At 42.6% G+C, this 20,610-nt stretch overlaps 1 protein-coding gene across 3 annotated transcripts in view; it reads left to right on the top strand.

The window, feature by feature from the left end:
- col12a1b (collagen, type XII, alpha 1b) overlaps positions 1-20,409 on the top strand; it is an 80,762-nt gene extending 60,353 nt beyond the window's left edge. For 2 of the 3 annotated variants that reach the window (XM_076154994.1, XM_076154996.1), the window contains 15 exons: positions 3,759-3,917; positions 4,658-4,735; positions 7,640-7,726; positions 8,582-8,635; positions 9,203-9,298; positions 10,265-10,318; positions 12,775-12,828; positions 12,983-13,036; positions 13,435-13,506; positions 13,595-13,630; positions 13,868-13,934; positions 14,066-14,251; positions 14,370-14,438; positions 16,575-16,742; positions 19,466-20,409. In XM_076154994.1, the coding sequence (XP_076011109.1) occupies positions 3,759-3,917; positions 4,658-4,735; positions 7,640-7,726; positions 8,582-8,635; positions 9,203-9,298; positions 10,265-10,318; positions 12,775-12,828; positions 12,983-13,036; positions 13,435-13,506; positions 13,595-13,630; positions 13,868-13,934; positions 14,066-14,251; positions 14,370-14,438; positions 16,575-16,742; positions 19,466-19,590 (1,359 nt within the window). In that variant the 3' untranslated portion in view covers positions 19,591-20,409. The remainder of the gene's footprint in view (positions 1-3,758; positions 3,918-4,657; positions 4,736-7,639; positions 7,727-8,581; positions 8,636-9,202; positions 9,299-10,264; positions 10,319-12,774; positions 12,829-12,982; positions 13,037-13,434; positions 13,507-13,594; positions 13,631-13,867; positions 13,935-14,065; positions 14,252-14,369; positions 14,439-16,574; positions 16,743-19,465) is intronic. The other variant, XM_076154995.1, reaches the window with a different exon arrangement.
- The last annotated feature ends 201 nt before the right edge of the window (positions 20,410-20,610 follow it).

The following is a 20,610-nucleotide window of genomic DNA, read 5'->3' on the forward strand; positions in this document are numbered from 1 at the left end:
GGGGGGAGACCATTCAAATCCGGCTCAGTCCCTGCTGGCGCGCTCGTCTGGAAAGTATTGGGTCACTGCTATTCCTATTAAACAATTACATCAGAGAGGCAGAGGAGGGCCAGGAGGTGGGAGGCGCTCCTCTCACATCCAGCTCTCCCTCCGTTTTCCCCTCTCTCGGCTCAGGGGGGGCGGGGGGGTTGGAAGGCAGGCGCAGCTCTCGCCTCAGGTAGCCAGACACAGGGGAGTTCTCGCTCGTGCTCTGTGGTTTCTGCCTTCCAAGTGTTCTCGTATACGCTGTATGCTGCGTATGAGGCCTCCTATTTTCTCTTCCTTTCACTCCTTAAAGCCTTTCTCTCCTCTTCCTTCTTTTCTTCTCTCTTCCCTTCCAGTTCTTTTCCACATTCCTCTTATTCTCTGTTAGTTGTCATTCCTTCAAATTTCCTTTTTTTTTCTTCTCTTTTCTTTTTCAATAGTCTTAAATTCTTCCTTCCCTTAATTTCCCCCAATTTTGGCCTTATTTTTCAGCCTTTTCAGTCCTTTTTTCAGTCGTCTTTCCTTCTGCCCTTCCTTCCTACCTTTCCTCTCCTTTCCTTCCTACCTTTTTGCCTTTCCTTGTTCTTCTCACACATGTTTGATGAAAGTCACTTGTCCAGGACTCCGTGTCGGATGAAATAACTTGTTAAGATTCAGATTTCTGAAGGGGGAAGGTCTGAGGGTTTGTAGTGTTGTTGTAAAATCCAGATGGATTAAAAATTCCTCGCTCAGCGGAAAGTGGAGAGACATTTTTTTTTTCTTCCAGGTGGAATTTTTACTAGAGTCGTTGGGGAAAACAGCCTGACATGTTTGATACAGATGATAGGATTCCTGATCACAGCACTGTTGACCTGGTTGAGTCTTTATGTTGCCCTGAAATGCCCTGAAACTCTCACTGCATTTAGAAAAGACAGACATTTTGTTTTGTTCACATTTTCCTGAAATTCCTCTCTTCCTTCCACCACTGCTTCTTTACTGCCTTCTCTTTCCTTCACTTGTCATCTCTCTTTGTCTTCATCCTTGCTTTTTGCCGTTGTTGTTCCTCCCTTCCTGTTATTTCCCTTCTTTCCTTCCATCACTACTTCTGTCAGTTCCCCCATCTGCTTGTCTCTTCACATGTACTGTATATTCTTCCATATTTGGACTTTTGGGGGGAATTCTTGGTGTAAACTCCCGTTGGTTGGGTTAAGAGGTTCATCCTCATAAATAGAGTGTGATTCTGGAGTGATCCTTAGGGTGAAATACCTCCCTCCACACAGAGTTTAGAGGTCGGAGGTCAGGGTCGGCCTCAAGCCCATGTGGTGCTCAAAAGACTCTGCTACAGCATTTACACATGAAAGTGATGCGGAATTGAACCTGTGACCCGGTAACTGGAGCTGTTATACTTCACTCAGAAACAATACAGGAAGAGAGGAAGACTCTGGTACTGTGATGAAGGAAACATCTGAGGGTTCTGATCCCTGACTGAAATTGTGTTACCTAACAGAATATAAGAAGCTGAACACAGAGCCAGAGATCAGATAATAATGAATTAGCTTCTATATTCATCTCTTTGAGGACAATGTTTCTTATCTTGAGCCATTACCATGATCCATTTAATCCCTGCATTAACCGACGAATCCACAAGGATCAAACCAGGCTATTGTCTGATTACTTCTTCTCTTCTGTTCCAGCATAAAACTCAAAAAGGAAAACTGAGTACTTGAACCTTTTTTGGCAGCTGAACATATTGGCAGCTTCACTATAACACTTTCACAGTTGTTATTGGGCTTAAAGGCTGATATCTCAGAATCTCCATTGTCCGCAGACATGTGTACCATGTCGACATGTCGAAGATCAAGAAACTGAAACTGCGCCTACAAGCCTACACGGAAAACAAATCTGCATTTAACAGGGAGTTTAACTTCATAAATGAGTTCTAAAACTTAGAATTTAATCAGATGTTCTTGATTACAGTGTCAACCATTATTATTTTTTGGTTTTATAACATATTTTTGAGGAATCTTCTAAGCATGAGTCAGTTTCTTGAAAGAGGGGAGACAATGGAGCTAAAATGAAGGATAATTATATATATAATTGTTTGAGATTCCTCTAAAAAGTTTATTTGTCTTGGAAACATAGAAATAGAAAACATTTAAGTTCACTAGTTCTAAAATAAGATCTTTAAAACACAACAACCGACACAATGACTCAAAGTTAATATGATGATTAGTAAAGTCCTGAAGTGTAGATTCAAACTTAACTGTGCTTCACTCCCAAAATACACACACACACACACACGCACACAATTTCAGCGCTCTATTAAACATGTTGCTGCATTTCCATGGACACCGACCACAACTTCTGTTCTGTGTACAAGCTGTGGCTGCCAGAGCTGCCAGCGACCGGCTGGGTCCTGATCCTGTGTGATGATTCAGGCCACAGGCCTCAGAGAAGCCTGCTCTGGATAGAATTAGGTGTAAAGCAGGCTGTCTTGGTTTAGCCCTTAATGAGTGGAATAAAGAAAGTTTTGGTAAAGGAACAAACACTGTGGTCAGAAGAGGAGAGTAACTAAGTACTTCTGAAGATGAAAAGTATTGTCACTATTTTCCTGATAGCTGTAGTTTCCAGTTATTTTGTTTCTAGTTATTTTGCTTACCTAGGTGATTGAATTGTTTGGCTCGAGCTGGAGGTCTGAAATTTGGCACAGTGCCGTAATTGGCGCCCGGAATGTTAGGTGAGTTGGTTTGGACTCTTTATCTCACTTCCTTCAGGGTGCTCCCATAGACTCCAATTTAAAAACAACAGCAAAATGTGACCAAGTTTCTCCAGAAAGTGTTTAGGAGGAGTGTGTTTCGGACCATCTTCAGTTGATTGTTGTTTTTTTCCCACCTAACATAGTGGTGAAACATCAAAATTCACAAAACTATCGAGCTCAAAATGGATCCACAGCCCCACTGGTGGTCATAAACCAATAGTAGATGAAATGTGGTTGTTGACAGATGTTTGGAAGGGATTCTATACATGAGCCATGAAGTTACTCCTGTAAAACACACGGCTGCTCTGGAAAATCAAACTGAGGGCATTTGGCATCGTTAAACATCCGTACATTATGACATGGAAAATGACTTTACAAGTTAAGGAAGTGATTTTTCAGGTTATATTACATGTTATATCAGCAGTCTGCTCATATTCAACCAGCTGCAAGGAGCGCAGACCAGAAACCACAATGTACATTCACAAATTTGAACACTTCACCCTCTCCGTACCTGTGCTTTCTTTCCCACTCATATTGGACCAGGATGTTGCCAGGTTCAGGGCTGAATACTTTGACTGGTCCAGCCGAACTTCATTCAACTTTAGAGATATTGCCAAAATCAAACCCTTTCTTCAACTCATCATCAGAGATCCAGATACAACGATCCCCACATCGCCTACCTGCTTGTCTCCTCTGCTCTATGAATCTCCGTTCCCTCCTCACTAACATGGAACTCTTTGCAATGAATGGAGAGGAAACAGTGGTTTTTCTCTTTAACATTCCTTGCAGAATTTCAACAAACAGAACTACAGCAGAGAGGATTGAGCTTTAGGTTCTGATGCCAGCTTCAGCAATTTCACAGGCCATCGGGAGATAAAGCAGACACAAGACTTGGTCAAAGAACAAAGAATGTGCCAATAAAATCTCCTCTCCTTTTTCTCCCTCTCTTCTTCTTGGCCTTCTCTCTCTCTCTCTCTCTCTCTGTCTCTCTCTGTAGCTCCATATTCTAGTTTCGTCCACCGACGTCAAACTGAACATTGACTGCCAAGCAGTGGCTGAAAAGGAGATCAAGGCGGCTGGAAACACATCCTCCGATGGTTACCAGGTTCTGGGAAAGATGTCTAAGTCCCTTGGCTCTGCAGGAAAATCAGCAACTGTAAGTCTGCTCTTATCCTTGACCATTCATGCAAACTGAGGGAAAACCATGGATCTATTTCAATTGTATGTGAACTTTAGAGTTTAGATTTAGATTCTGATCATCAATCAGAATGCTACGTATGTCGATTCCCTCAGGAGAATTATGTTTGGACAAATGCAACAACAACAAAACCCTAACTGTTGCAAGGAAGAAATCATTTTTAAGAGATTCATCAGCATTTTGTCACAAGATATAGCTAGTTGACATTGCATACTGGCGATGTGAAGAGGTGTCCGCCAGTGGATCTCTCTCTTTAGGGGGATTTCCACTTTTCATCCCAATTCTGGAATTAGCAGTTCCCTGTACTGCTCACCGGATTTGGCCCCTCTGACTTTCATCCCTTCCCAAACTTCCCAAACGATTTAGCTTGAACCTGTTTAGTCTCAGATCACGAGGCGGCTCAGCTGTGGAGGATTGTTTGGGAGTTGTGTGAAACGGGGATAAGTCTGTCCGCCATCATTCGCAGATGCAGATTGAGTTGAAAAATGACTGCAACAATTTGAGTCGGAGCTTTCATCTCAAGTTAAAGTTTATTTGAATCAGCCGGTATCACATTCATACTCTGTCTGCATTCTCCTCTGTGTCCTGTGTGTGTGTGTGTGTGTGTTTGAGGCTGTGAGGAGCGGATCAGAGACACATGTATCACAACACGTTCCCCTGTTCTTTCTCTTTTTTTTCTCCCCCCCCCCCCTCCACAGTTCCAGCTCCAGATGTTTGATATTGTCTGCAGCTTGGCCTGGACCAGCAGGGACAGATGTTGCGACCTCCCATCTATGGTAAGACAACTCCCACCTAGAGACCACCAGCTTAACAAACCTGCAAACCAGCTGACCTGAACATCTAACTCCATTACTGTTCATGTCTTACTTTAGATTAAGATTAAGATTAAAATACTTTATTCTGGTCATTCGTGCCACATGCCAGTAACACAAAGTCACGATTGTGTTACTTGTACCTGGCAATGTAAGATTCAGTTGTAGATGGACGTAATTACAGACTTGCGACTGTGTTTGCACTCTGAGGAGGAGCGGCTGCAGGTCCAAACAGCTCTCAGCAGAACGTGCGTCCTTGATTTTGCCGCGATCATCCACACTCAAAGACCTCGGCAGCGGATCAAAGAGCGGAACTCCGCGCGTAATCACATTCAGAACCCAAGAGCCGGAATCCCAGAGAAACATAAACAGCGTATATATGATGTACAGAGTCCCTGCCAGATGATCCATCTGCTCGCAACAAGGACAGCAGGGAATGAATTACACACGTCACACACTGATGCGCATATGGCAATGAATACACAATACTGTATAAAGTAGGTCCACTCAGTGTTATTTAACTATGTGTGTTTAAGTGACAGTATGTAGAGATACTGTAGCTGTAAACAACATAATGTAAAGCATAGTTAGTAGGTTAGTATTTTGGTGACATCCTCTGTGCCGCGGTGGGATCAGATGCACAGTAGAGGAGTGTTACATGTTTACGTTTGTCCTTTAAGCGTCAGGATAGATATATTTCACGCCGTCCATCCTCTACCAGCTCAACCACATGTCTCACATTGAGGCACAAACCCCTTCTTTTTTATCACACCGACTCGCTTTATCCTCATCTTGAACTCCATCACTACATTCTTCAACCAGCAGCCCCATCTACACACACACCGTGGGAGAACAGTTTTATTCAGACGCTTGCAGGAATGACAGGAAGGCAAAGATTATGATCTGACTCTGAACAGAATCTCAGCATTCTGTTTTTCATCAGCGGTCAGTGATGCACGCAGGCTGCTAGACACACACACACACACACACACACACACACACACACACACACACACACACATACACACACACACACACCCGCCATGATCCGCTCATTTACTTAATGAAATATTCCACAAGCAGTGAAATTGTCTTTTTACAAGTTCCACTTAGCAAATAGTGTTATGTGTTGCTCGGAGGGATATTTCCACATGCTAATTGCCTTGACTTGGATCATTGCATTATTTTCAGTAAAAACAGAGCAATTAAGCAGCTGTCACTGCTCTGCAGCGATGGAGATAATAATCCACCAGCTGAATCCTGTTCACAACCTTATGGACGTCCAACTGCAGTTGTGCTGCTCTCAGACAAAGCTGCCTTTATTTGTTAAAGTAGAGCAGGGGCGTCCCTGGGGAGCTCTACTGGGCCTGAGCAACCTTCACATTGACAAAGACCAGAGTCCAGCCTCTAAACAACACAGTGTTAACCAAACATGGCCAACTTTGGAACCTCTTAAAAACCTGGTATTCCCCTCAAATGTCTTAAGATAAATTTGGATAGCTCTGGATATAATACACACTTATTCTACAGTATGTTCATGTGAGTGTTTTTAATCTGACCTGCTCACATTACCATGGAGAGGGAGTTTAACCAATTCCTTATGGGAATGGAAGCATGGCTAAGCAGTCTGGGCACCTCTGACAAAATAATTATCTGTTCAACGTCACATGGTGTCCACCTCCTCTTGCTAACAGATCTCCAGTTTGGACCTCACTCTTGCTTAAGGTTTTACTTTCAAAAGAGCTTCATTTTTATTGTATTTGCTCAGAGCTCTCAACCAGAAAATATGCCCACCTTTTGCCAGATAATCACCCCGCCTTTGGTGGCCGCAAATTCATTCTGGAGCTGTGAAGCACCTCCAGAAAATGTGGCTTCAAGGCATCGTGATCAGCATCTTGGCACTGCCGTTTTTGTCTTGCGTAAGAGCGGAAACCTGAGGAAGAACACGCAGAGGTCCTCTGTCCAGTGTTCTAACCGTTTAAACGCTATTAGAGGAAACAGTTTGGTCCACGAAAGCTCTTAAAGATGTTGAAGTACTTTCAGCTCGTTACAGACACCATGTTAGCACGCTCACACTCATACTTACAGTTTATTCCTCAGTCACAGTGTTAATGTTGAGCTGCTAATGAAGTGACATGGACGCTGTCAGATGGTGCGGAGCTAGAAGCCACACAGGATGAGCCCAGTTGAAGTCGGCTACTTAGGCCCCGTAACTTCAAACAGAGCTTGGATAACAATTACTGTTCCAAATGATTAAACCCTGAAGACAATATATAGCGTTCACAAAAAGTAAAAAATGTAGTAAATACAAGGATAAATAAAGGAGCAAATCCAGTCTTTCTGGACTTTGTAAAGTATGACAGATATTTGCCCTTTGGCTCATCTCCAGTATTCATATTTACTGCCTTTGCTCAGTTTCGCTTCTCCGTCCATTAAACTTTGGAGTTTTTTCAACTTTAAAAAAAAAGAACAAGAAGAAACGATTGGTCTTCCCCAGTTTCACCCCGAGGAAGATCAAAGTGTGTTTTTTAAGGAAGTTCTGCTCCAGGTCCTGTTTGGTCTTTTATTAACCAATGATATGCCAGATCAGATTACATAAAGCGAATGTTCTGAATGTAGGAACAGCGGTTAAATGATATTTGAATCTTTCGCAACCGACACAAACTCAACTGCATGCCTTGTTGTTATTCATATCCATTTTCAAAAGAGAACATTGAAACAGGTCATTATAGTGACGGAAATGAAGAGAAAGACACCCAACCCTTTATTTCCTCCAAACAAGATGAGAGAAAGAAGGCTGGCAGAGTAAACACGACTGACACGACCAGCTTTGAATTGACTTGTGTCTGTTCCCTTTTTTTTCTGCAGAGAGACGAGTTGAAGTGTCCCTCTCTGCCAAACTCCTGCACTTGTATCTCTCAGTCATCAGGAATCCCGGGCCACCAGGGACCAGTGGTAAGGACCACCTGTATAAATCTTATTTTCTTTCTGGCACTCAACTGTCTGCCTGGCCCCCGAAACCAGGTTCAAATCTATGGGCTGTTATTTATGTTCTGTATGTTGTACAAGGCGAATATTGCACCCTGAAGCACACTCACCATGGGAAACTTTGTAATGCCTCATAAAACCTGGCCTATTTTCTTTTAAGAGCATGCTAAAGTAAACGGTATGCTGAGGGTCCGGCCCAACAGTTTGATGGATACACATCCAGTCTCCACTCTTATAGATTTATAACCTCATATGATTATGATTTGTTATGTATCAATCACAAGATGCAAACCTGCAAACATTGCGGGGCGGTAATGGCTAAGTGATGTCACCAGTGGAGTGAGCTACAACCAGGAAAATGTTTTGAGAAAAAGCTCAGCCAAGCATCTCCTCCAAACTCGACACACAGACGAATCCTTTAGTTTTGAACAAAATAAGACATAATGGATACAAATGACTTGTTTTGATGAAGATTTTCACCAAAAAGCTTGAGAAGCCAAATGAAAAGGAGTGTATTTGTTAAATCCAGAAGGGATTAAAATTCCTCAGTCACCTGAAAATACATAACTGTCAGTTGGAATATTTTTGCTATTATAGCTTGATTAAATTCCTGATCCCAGTTCAGTTTAAACATTACAACTTTGACATTATTCAAGTTGAATAGTTAAGAGAAGAATCTTTAGTTTTGTTGAAGATAAATGGGAAAGATCTTCAGGTATAAATCATTCAGATTATGTGTTAAGATGTTAAAATGATTAGATTTGTTTTATGAAGTTGTCAGATGAATCTTGAATCTTGATGAAGATCTTCTTTTCTCCTCAGGGGGCTCCTGGCAGCAAAGGACCCCGAGGTGAAAGAGGAGAGGCCGGTTCTACTGTAAGTACCTTTTCAGTTTGCTCATCTCTGAAGGGCTGCAGGGTTTAAACGACAAGTCAAGAATAGAAAATGGATTCTAGAATGTCCTTAAACAGTTTATCCTATAATGTGTTTTTCAAAAGACACCACTGGGGCCTTGAATAGGACTTTATAAGATAGGTAGAAAAATGAATAATATGAGTGCAGATCTGCCATATTCTCTTCTAGAACATTCCTTCCATGGCTTGACATATAGATATTTGATAAATGTTTGACTTGTAAGAATGGAATACTTTTAGGCCTGAGTAATCACAAGATCTCTTTCCAGTGTTATTTAACAAAGTCTGTCCTCCATCAGTAACACAGATCTGTTTTGAGTATGAGATCTTTGAAGAGAAGAAGAACATCTGATTCCACTTATTGAATTGTTTCTCCTTGATATAAAGGGAGGTTTGATTCCATTGTTCCACCATCTGGGACAGTAGCCCCCTGTCAAACCAGCGTGACAGATATTGGGAAATAATCTGTAATAACAAATGATTTTCTCTTCAAATCATTGTTATCTGTTCCTCTCGTCTTTATTTGTAGGGACCAATGGGCCCACGTGGAGATAACGGACCACCTGGCCCTATGGGTCTGCCCGGCCCTCAAGGACCCAGTGGGATGTCTATTCCAGGAGAAGCTGTGAGTCTAGAAACCCACACACGCACAGACACATGCACACACACTCCCTACTCCAAACATAAATCCCAGGAAACCTCAGCAAACCCGGATCACTTGGCGGTTTATTACACAGGGAATTTACAAGCAGGGGAGTAAACTGTGGCATTGACTCACATTTCTTCAGGTCTGCGGATTAGACCTGATACCGTAACCATGTCAGACCTCAGTATCAGTGTTTTCCATTTCCATTTATGAGACGTGTTCAGACAGAAGTGTTCCCACGTGTCCTGACCACTACCAGATTGGACAATAGATACTTAAGTGTTTCAGGCCAAAACTATAAAGTACTGGTATTAAATTAGTATTAATGTAACGTATTATAAAAGGGGTTCTCAGGTTTTCATGAGGTTAAAGTCTGTGAAGTCAACTTAAACTGAACATAAGTATTAACAAAGAGCAGTAAATGTATTGGTTTCCCCTGGCTTGCACAGACAACAATACAAAATATTACTAATAATACTTAAGATTAAAGGCTGGAAAGGTGGATCTGATACAGATATTTGTAGATAAGCTAAATTTGATAGATCAGCCTGTATAAGTTACAGTAATACAACATTCACAGTTATTAGTGCAAAAATAAAAATGAAGACAAAAATAAGACGTAAAACTGAAATTTAACAAATGGAAATGATGCACACACTGAAACTTCTCTTAGCCTGTCTGCTAGCATATACAGCACCACGATAATGATGTATCTGGATATCCGCCATCATTGTTGGCCGACCGATACATCAGTCTGGCTCTGCACACCTCACAGTACATTTCACAGCTTTTATCCCAAAGTGTTTATATTGGACCAATCGGCGGCGCTGGCAGGACACGTTTCCCTAAACTGCCGTCCTAATGAGAGCTGAGTGATGAAGAAATGTTCTCGCCTTTCATGGTCTACTCGGCCTACATGGTTTTCTCCTTGTTTGTCCTCCTCAGGGCCGCCCTGGACCAAAGGGAGATTCCGGTGACTCAGGCCTACCTGGGCAGAAAGTAAGTGCTGTCTTGGCATGAGGTTTGTGGTTGTGGATTTTAAACAGGAAACGGGGGTAATTCACAGTTAGACTACTACTCTGGCGTCGGGCCTCGTGGTTGGATTCCAGCTGAGGAGGATTCAGAACGAGGGAGTGGAGCTCTTAGCAGCAGGTTGAGAGACCTATTGATTTCAGATTAAATTTATTCACAAAGCGTTTGAACCAAGAAGGAGTCAGTGTGATGAGCAGTGCCGGTTAAGCTTGCGGTCAACAATCGGTGTCCTCCTCTCAACGTCCAATGTTTTATCTGCAAATATACGAGCTGCGTCATTCCAACATGGGGGTATCAAGGATTGGAAAGGATTGGAAAGGAAAAGACGACACCTAAGCCTATAACACAGTTGCTGGCACGAAAAGCAGAGGAGATGATTGGTTACCGCCGAAGCTGTGAGTCATCCACAGCCCTTTGCTCAGGACCAACCTGTCCGTCTGTGAATATCCAGTGACAGATTTCAGGTAGCGGGAGATGAACAGCTCTATGGAATGTTAGTCCCTTAAATGCAATCTTTATGGGGTGCTGAGAGATGGAACTCAAAGCTCCACTTATTTACTTCAAAGCAAACCTTTCTTCACTTTCCACAGACTGACATACAGACAGACAGATATACAGCAGGTAGATCGGCTCAAAACAGAATGAAAACATTACTTGACACAAGGGCTAACCAAACTAAAGGGGCTAACCAATTCTCCATTCAAATACACTTATTGATTATTATTCTAACTTTTATAACTATTCTTATTGATATTCAAAACTAACTGATTGACACTTTTTAAATAGACTTCAAAGTTGACAAACCAAAGCTATAGCATAATTGTCACTTAATGATATGAAGACTGCAGGAAACCAGGAAAGTCCATTCCCCACTACAATCCTCTGACCAACCATGTACAGATTTCTCAAACATCAAGACAGCTTCTATGGTCAATATGGGAATTAAGTTCAAATGTATGTGGAAAAACAATCAACCTGATTCCAATAAATATCTAGAAACAACAGAATAACACAGATTACCGTGTTTCTCTTGGCTACAGGATACATACAATAAAACCGCACGTATCAAAGGCCACATTGTGTTTCATTTGATTCCTCCTGAGTTATGCTCAGTCTGCTTACATCTCATGTCCTGGAATAAACTCTCAGTCTGCAGATAGGATCCATAAAATCTGTTAACAGGCTCAACCGCAAGCAAACACACAGACGCCCCGGGGTCTCTTTAACCTGCGAACGGCCATTTGTTTACATCTCCAGAATCTTACTTTGAAGGTTTACTCGGGATAATTTTACAGGCACTTCCACTTTTAAAGCTTTAAAGCTCCTTTTTTTTTTAAATCCTTACATGGATGTAGGAGAAACCTTAATCCTGTTTTCAGACACTTACGGCCAGCAGATCGCAGGTTTGATCCTCTGCAGGCTTTTATTTGTCGCCTAAAAACGTGAAAAATGATTTACGAGGCAGGACAACAACGTTTAGCTTGTGAAATGGTGTCCATATATATGTACCAAGGTGTTTTTGGTATCTAGGTGCTGTTCTATAAAACATGCACTCTTCAGCTTGGAGAACTAGTAAAGGAAGTCGTACGAGAGACGCACTTTGTCCCGTGTCTTTGAAACATCAGTTACACCTGTGATTTTCTTCTCCTGTTTGCTGAAACTTGGTTCTTTCTTATGAATACGTCCCTGCGCAATCAAGCGATGTGCTTTCTTCTAACTCAAAGGGTTCGGCTGCAATGAACATCCAATGTAACAAGTGTCAAAACTGAGAAGGTGCCTGGCAAAGGAAGCCCAACTGCAGGATCAAATCTAGATACACAGTCTCATTATCTAAAAACATGGATAATTCTACTCCTTAAAAGTGAGCGTAACCTTCATCACCGCTCTGCACACCCCTCTCTTCAGGTTTATATGGAGGCACAGTCCAGCGCTCTGTACTGTAGATTCTGGAGACTGAAGTACTCAGGAGTTGGTGATTAATTGGCTCTTTATTCAAACCATACAACCGGAGCGAGTGTATCTCCAAATGGACTGCAGTGTTCATGGTTTGTTGAGGCTGCAGGTGACCGTGTTGGAGCAGATGCTATAGCAACATGCATTTAATGACTTGCAGACTATGCAGGCCCTGGTTTATAATGGCCAATAAAATGGATCTGGAATATATTATGTTCCCTGTAAATCTTATGCCAAGGCATCAAAGACGAGAGAGAGGGCCGACAATAAAAAATAGTGAGCAGGGATCGCGCGCAAATGAGCGCCGAAAGGAGATTTACTGTTGGACAGGCAGAGAGGCGGCGGTGAGACAAACTGGTTTGAGTTTGTTTTTCAGAGCAAAGGTGACCTTTATATTTCATGAAAAAGAAGGTAAAAAGAGGTAAAACTTGCAAGCAAATGTGAGTGGGTTTGTTTTCATGTGTTTCCAGGGAGCACCTGGGGCGTCTGGTACCCTCGGACCCATTGGACCAGCTGGACCTAGGGTGAGTACAGTCAGACGCCTTTCCAGTGTGGAAGTGTAGTGAGATTTGATTGATGAATAAGATAACGATTCAATCACAAGCACCGCAATCACTCAGACAGATGAAGATGAATATTATTATTAAGGTTTTGAGAGTCTTCCTCGTGTATTTCCAGGGACCCCATGGAAAGGATGGACCCACTGGACCCAGAGGCCCCGCAGGTCCAATGGTGAGGAGCATTTTCATGGATTTATTTGTGTCCTGTTGATGCTGGGAAAAACATCCGTAAACAGAGCACTTTTCACCTTAAAACGCTAAAATCTCCTACCCAGCCCAAAGGAGGAATTGGCAAGATTTAAGATTGCAGACTTTGCTTGTTGTTGTACAATTTTTTTGTACTTTTGTTCTACTCTTACTAAAAGCCTTCTTTGCCTCCGGAGTTGCCAACATGAAGAAATTCAAGAAGCCGCAAAAACAGAACAAACAACCTTTGATTCCCTCAGTTGCCTGTGTTGTTATGATTGTTGTGTGTGATGCTGGAACATTTGGCACATGTGGAAATGCTGCATTTGTCACACTTCAAGTCCCGACTTGCCCTAATCTTCACGGCCGCCTCCTGTTGTGCAGGGATCTCCGGGATCTCCTGGAAACCCCGGGAATGCCGGACAGTCAGGGAAACCCGGTGACTCTGGTCCTCCTGTAAGTGCCCAAGTCTGTGAGTAGATACAAATCTGTAAATGTTCTGCTTTTGGCGACACTGAGCAGCAGATTTTCTCTCTACTTTCAGGGTGCTACTGGTTCTAAGGGAGACAAGGGAGAGAGAGTGAGTAAAGTGTTTTCCTAACTTTTGAATCTTCACTAAAGGTCAGACAGTGCAAAGAATGAGCTCAACAATCAGTGTTTCTGCTAAATGCATGTTATTCGTTTTTTATTGGCCAGATAAACCAATGATATTCAAATAAAACTTTGTAAAGGAAAGGTTTTTCCGGAATGACTTTGTGCAGTTTGGCAGGAAGTTCTTCACATAAATTCATTCCGATTCCTAATCTTCTTCTCACAGGGTGACTTCGCTCCTCAGAACATGATGCGTTCAATTGCCAGACAAGTTTGCGAGCACCTTGTAAGCGGTGAGTGGGCCGTATTAATTTCCCCCCATTTGGACGCGGTTCTGGCACCGTTCCGACTCATAATCAAGATAAGGTCCAGTCTGTCTGACACAGCGTTTTTAACGGGCCTTTCTTATGCTCTGGTGTTGCAGCACAAATGACCCGAGTCAACACTTTACTGAACCAGATCCCCAACGGCGTTCAGCAGAGCAACAACCCGGGTCCTGCTGGACCTCCCGGGCCCACGGGAAGGCAGGGTCCCCGTGGAGAGCCTGGCACGGCTGGAAGGAATGGTTTCCCTGGAACTCCTGGGCAGCCTGGCCTGCAGGGAGAAAGAGGTACGAGTCCACCTCTAGAGAAAATGTAGCCATATGTCATATAGTCTGTAAAGTTGATCAAAATGAGGAAAGTTTGCTTTTATTAGTATTCTAAAAGCCATCCTCCTCTTTCCCTCAGGTCCTGGAGGAGAGAAAGGAGATCGAGGAACATCTGGAATAGGACAGAAGGGACAGAGGGGCCCAGCTGGTAAGTCTAAAATAATTTCACACTTACCTTAATACCTGCAGCGTCGTTGTTGTTCCTGCAGATGCGCCCAACCTTTTAGACAGTGATTCTAACCCTAACCTTAACCCACTGGTCCTTAAGTACCACAGCACTGCATCTAGTCGACCTCCTGCTGTGACGCCCACTGGATGAGCTAAAGCAGGTGTGTTCACTTGATCAAGAGTGTGGGTGCCCCTCCCCCACGTCTGGAGTGGCTGAGCACACCTGAGCAGAGAGAGATGGAGAGTAATGCAGCGTGGTTGCACTCGAGGAACACGGTTGAGAACCAATGGCTCAGATGCGACTACAGGTCACAGACAACTTCCAGTAATAGCAAATGAAGTGAAGATGCTGCCAGTTATACACTAGACATCCTTAAAGCTCATAAAACAAACTATTGCATTTCTGAGCCTCTTCATCACATGTGCAGTTTTTATGATCGGTCGTCAACACGTTTTTTCAATATTCTAAATAAACAGGGCAATCGACAAGGTTTTACAAGAAAGAAAACCCAAAATAATGAGCCGTACTCATCACATAGCTAATGGGTAACATGCAGAGAAGAAGCAACTGGGCTCCGACAGCTGCGCTCGCTAAATGATTTTGTTTTAGTTTGATTGTGAGAAGCTGTTTGGTGTCGCTCACTTTGCTTCCACACTCTGTAATAATCCATCAAAGCAAACATGAAGCAACTTTTCATTTTGTTTGGCCGCGCCCAGTGTTTTTATTACAGGGCCGAGTCCCATGACGCTCTGCCTCCTGTCAGTCACAAACACACAGACAGGAACCATCCCACATCTGCAGGAAATCATGAAAAACTTCCATTAATGTTAGAACCATCAAACGTAGAGGCGCAGTCGATACAGGACATGCAACTCATTCATTTTTGGATTGAATTCAGTTCCCTAACCTTGTTTCAGTTCATTTAGTGACGTCATTGCAACGTAATGAAGCTCCTCTGTGATTTGTTGAAGGATTGGCAAATGTCTGCGAATTTCACAACTGACAAGAATCATAAACTGATGCTGTCAGAAATCAGACTCATAAGCACACATGGATGTCACGAATAGGTTCATGTGATTGTACTTGATTTCTTAGGATCCAAAGTACTCTAACACCTTAACACATTATGAGAGGAGCACAATTACATTTGCCTCGTAATTACAAACTGAAAACTTGGATTTCATTGTCATTCAGACAAAAATGTGACATTCTGAGAATCTTCCAAGCGCCTGTGAGGTAGAGGAGCGGGGAAAATGATGATGCCATTTGCTGAAGCAGACAAGGTCAGGTTGTGGAAAATGTGGAAGTCAAATTTCTTTAGAGGGGGGGGAGGAAGTTTTTCCTTCATTCCCAGCACATGCTGGTGAGGGAAAGTTTCCAAAGTGGCTTTCTGAACGTCTAGACATAACGCAGACAGGGAAAAAGGATCAGCAAATCCCTGCCTTTTCCCTTTTCCCCTTCATATCTTTATTTATTTAATTATTCTGTTCCAAATGTTGTGCCTCAGACTGTCTGAGGGTTATTTTGTGTGATTCCAGCTGGACTCAAGCGGTCAGGATGACACCGTGAGGCTTTTTCAAAGCTTTAAACTTTGTTTTGGAGACCAAGGACACCTGGACCTCTTTACTCTATCAGATAGGCGGACGGTGTGACAATAGAATCCACGTGCGTTTGACAGTGAAGCATGGAACAAGGCGGAAGCTTGGTTTTCCACTGCGGCCACGGAGCCGCGTCGCATTTTGTATTTGGGCTGTTTTCAGCAGTAAGTAAAGTAGATTACAGCTGGAGTGAACGAGCCGGATCTGCTGCTGTGGTCCGTCAGTGTGGCTGCAGATACACAGGGAGGACAGATACAACAGGGACGGGGGTCAGCAGACAGACGGGGGAGATCGTAAATTTGTTAGATTAAGAAACTTCCAGCCATTCCAGTTTGCATGGGAGGAAGCACTAGTATGTATGATTCTCCGTCTCAGTCTCTTACATTGGGACACATTTTTGATAACCACTGTTAAAGCTCCTTTACCATCATCCTTCCATCTTCATCTGCTGGAACCACCTCCATCCTAAACACACTCACGTTCTGATGAAGAGCTTGCCGTTTCTTTTTCCTGCCAGGCCCACCAGGTGAAAGTAGGACAGGACCTCCAGGGCCCTCAGGCTCTGCCGGAGCTCGTGGACCCCCCGGACGTCCAGGCCACTCTGGTGTCCGCGGGCCCCCCGGACCCCCTGGCTATTGCGACTCCTCTCAGTGTGTTGGTATTCCTTACAATGGACACGGATATGGTAAGTAACCAGAAGCATGAAGGAAGAACCAGACTGGGGTCAAGGGTCATGAAAGGAGTAGAAACTCTAGAAATGCAAGAACACGATTTATTTACTCTGGAAAAACTGGGTTTTATTCTGAAATTATCCTAAATTCATTCTCAAGACTCCAGAGGCTCAACCCAGGATTTTGCAGGTGGAAATTTGGCCAAATTGTATTAAGGAGGATAAAAAAAATCATCTCATTTGCATTTCAGAGTTTCTGCTCATTGCAAGAGATTTTGATGAGAAAAGTCTTTGAATTGTCTGACAAATATACATTATGATATTCCTGAAGAGTTTCATTCCAAGCAACATTTGAGGAATCATAGAAAGATGATAGAAGTGATACAGACGAAGGTGGAAGAAGCACAGAACTCCTTGAGGGTAAACGTAAAATATCACAATACGGAAAACAAGCGGATCAAATCCAGCAGCGCTTCCTGCTGTGTGCTCAGTTTGGAACTAAACTCTTCAGCTCATAGTTTGAATCTGTCAGGAGGATGTGTTTAATGCATGTGTGAAACGAATCAGCCCACAGTTTGCAGTGACTAATCATCAGAGTAACGTGAGTTTTTGATTGGCTGTCATCTGCTCTGACATCACTGACTCTCTCTTGCGTCCTCTTTGGCCCGTTTCAGGTTCACGATAGTAACTTTCTCTGCCGCCTGTTCTGCTTTCACTGACTTCCTGAAACCTCCCCACCCAAAAAAAACACCCTCAGCCCTGTTACTCACACGCTCTAGAGCTGTTTAAAGGATAACCGCCAAAGGGAACATTAACAAACTCTGCTGACAACAACAACAACACCAACAACAACAAAGACGGAACTGGTACTAACAACGACTCACAGCCAGTAGAACACAAACAGCAGCAGTGATGAAGCTGAGTCCAAACAAAGACCTTGTGCTGATGGAGGAGCATGTAAACAAACAACAGCAACCAACCGCCACAAACGCATACTAACAAAGGTGGATTCATAACCAGCAAACAACCGCAACTCCAGCCGCAGCCATGTTAACACCAGGTGACATGTGTAAATAAACTAATGTGTGCCTGTTAAATGATGTTTGAACCCAACATCCACTTAATTTGACTTTTTAACATCTGTACTTTTTAAAGCTTGTGCCTTGCAAAAACAACCTGCTGCTTGCTGAATGCTAAACAACAACAACAACAACAACAACAACAAAGTGTTTCTTTAGTTCCCAGCCTCACTGTGGCTAGACGGCTCAGGCCCATGCCTCATGCTACGTTTGCACTTCTGCTCTGGATACCTACTTCTGATTTTGTTTTTGATAACCTATTTACACGATGGCTCACATCTGATGTCTGTTTACAAAGTTTAGACCTGAATGAACCCACATCTGCCAACAAGGGTTAAGTTATAGAGATGGGGAGGGAGGCGAAACACAATAGACTCAAAGGAAGCATCTTTGAGTGTCCGCAACGACTCAGTTTTCACACCCACGCCTAGATTCCTTGGGTCTATCCAAACACACACACATATAGGCCACGCCCATTTGTGCCTTACTGGATTTGCCAGCGTTTTGATTTTCCCCAAATGGGTTTACGTGTAGGTGGACGTAGACAAAAGCTTTCCCTTTGTTTTCTGATAGATATTCCTTACTGGTTTGTCACAATTTTAGTCTTTTAAACCCAAACGATGTGAACGTTTTAAAGTTGTGCCTCGTATTAAAAGGATCAGAACACTTGTACCACTTCAATCTGTACTTACATGTGAATCACGATCACACATGAATTCAATCAGACACTATCAGATATGCGACACGTGTGAGTGTAAACATCAGGATGAGGTCGCCTGTACCTGGAGTGTAAATGTAGTATAAATCTGTCAATGCAGTGAGATTATTTCCACCCGTTTCCTATAACGCTCTAAACAAATTCTATAAATGAGAAAGAACTCCAAACACCAGCATATAAAGGGAAATGCCACTTGATTTTAAGGAATTGTTGAAACTATCTGATCGGAAACGGGTTTCTAATCTAACTGCGCTGGTGAAGTATTGGTTTATAACAAACAAGGCCTTTCTGTGTTTGCAGTGTACTGAATGGTTTCTGTGTGTCACCATGGAGGTTTAGACTTCAGTTTGTTTGCGACTTCATTTGTAGAATCTTGTTTTTGTTTTCATTTGGAGGGGCTTTGTTGTTTCAGTTTCTGAAGGAGTGAGCTACCACTAAAACAAACACAGGGAAAAGAAGCGTGTCGTCCATGGAGGAACACAAATTTTAGTTCTCACTACGACTACTTCCTCTAGTGATATTACAGTATGATCCATCATTTATGATTGTACAAATTAGAGCTAGATCGCCTTAATAATAGTTATAACTCTGACAGATTTTAAGTGTCTGTCTGAGTAAGCTGGAGCTAACAGCCCATCAATTTAGGAGCGGTTGAAGTTTAATTGTTGTCTTCCCGATTATGCCTTTTGATTCAAAGAAATTCCTGGTTAAATTTAGGAAACTTCATTTAACAAGTTCTACAGGTTCCCTCATGAAATTCTAGATCCCATCAGTGTGAAGTTAGCTGACATTCACAAACTGGAATGTCGAGAAAAACTCCCACTTTTTGGGGCAAAGAAATGAAAGTGGACAAAACAACCCCCGACCGTCAATTGAACCTTTCCTACTTGTGCATGCTGACATAAACCCATGTTAAAATCAGCCCAAACACTATCTCCAAGCAGGCCCATACCAACCTGAACCCGACACCCCAGAAGTCAACGTGCCCGAGGAGGAAGAGGTGTCGTTTAACCGCCGCGGAAAGAGATCACTAGCAAGAAAAGCCTCCGACAGGCTAGCGTCATAAGAACCAGTTTCCTGTTTTCACTTTGTTCAACCTGTGTTTGTTGTCGCAAGGAATATGCAAAAATATATACGTTTAAAAAACGGAGGTTTGACACCTCGACTTTCTTGGGAAAATACCTTTAAAATGCCTTAAATCGTATGTGAATATTCATCTTCTGTGGCAGGTGAGGGTTTGGTGAGAGGGAGGGAGGGAGAAATGTAAAGAAATCACAAAAACCTGTGAGCGTTCTATCTTTTCCCACGTGTGCCTTTTTGCTTGTATCATATTTGCATCGAGTTTGATTTAGTCGGTATGGTAACGGAGGTACAAGAATGTTCAGTGGAGGAACGTTTTGTCTGTCACAGTTCATCCAATACGTTCAGTTATAAATGCAATACATTTCCTCGTTCTTAAGCATTATTTTCTTTCTAAATTAAATATTAGCCTTTTACTGTTCGTCGTCTTCCAAGGAGGTTCAGCTTCAATATGGCAGTTAAACACAGCTTTCATTTTGTATCTCTAGACCTTATATTTATCAGTTCTTTTACTCCGTCACAGCCAATTTTACCAAAGGTGGAATTGCATGTCTGTGGTGTTTATTTAGTACCATTTGTTGTTTTTTTTGTGTTAAATTTCATTTTGTTTTAACCAGAATATAGTTGTTGTCATTCATGTTGTTTTCTCAGTATCGAATGTAGTTGGAGTCTGCATGCAAGACTATGGATCATGGTGTTGCTGCTTCATGTTTTAACTGCAGATTGTGAATTCCACAGCCTTATTTTCTTATTTATTTCTGAAAACAGACGAGGCATTTTTCAATAAAACTACTGAAAAATTAAAGCGTTCCGTCTCTTTTGTCAATCTTAGTTGCTCACGTCAATGGACAAAGACTCTAAGGGGGACGCGGGTGGAGAAGGAAAGAAACTTGGATCTTCCCGGAGACGCAATTCGTTAGAGGGGCACTTAGGGCAGAGAGGACACTTAGGGGCTAGGAAAGGAGTCATTTGAGGTACATTGCCTAACTTGAGTAGAGTATCAAAA

Source organism: Genypterus blacodes, unplaced genomic scaffold (genome assembly GCF_046128005.1).
Source record: "Genypterus blacodes isolate CSIRO-AG114 ecotype Tasmania unplaced genomic scaffold, CSIRO-AGI_Gbla_v1 ptg000064l_1, whole genome shotgun sequence".
Taxonomy (NCBI): domain Eukaryota; kingdom Metazoa; phylum Chordata; class Actinopteri; order Ophidiiformes; family Ophidiidae; genus Genypterus; species Genypterus blacodes.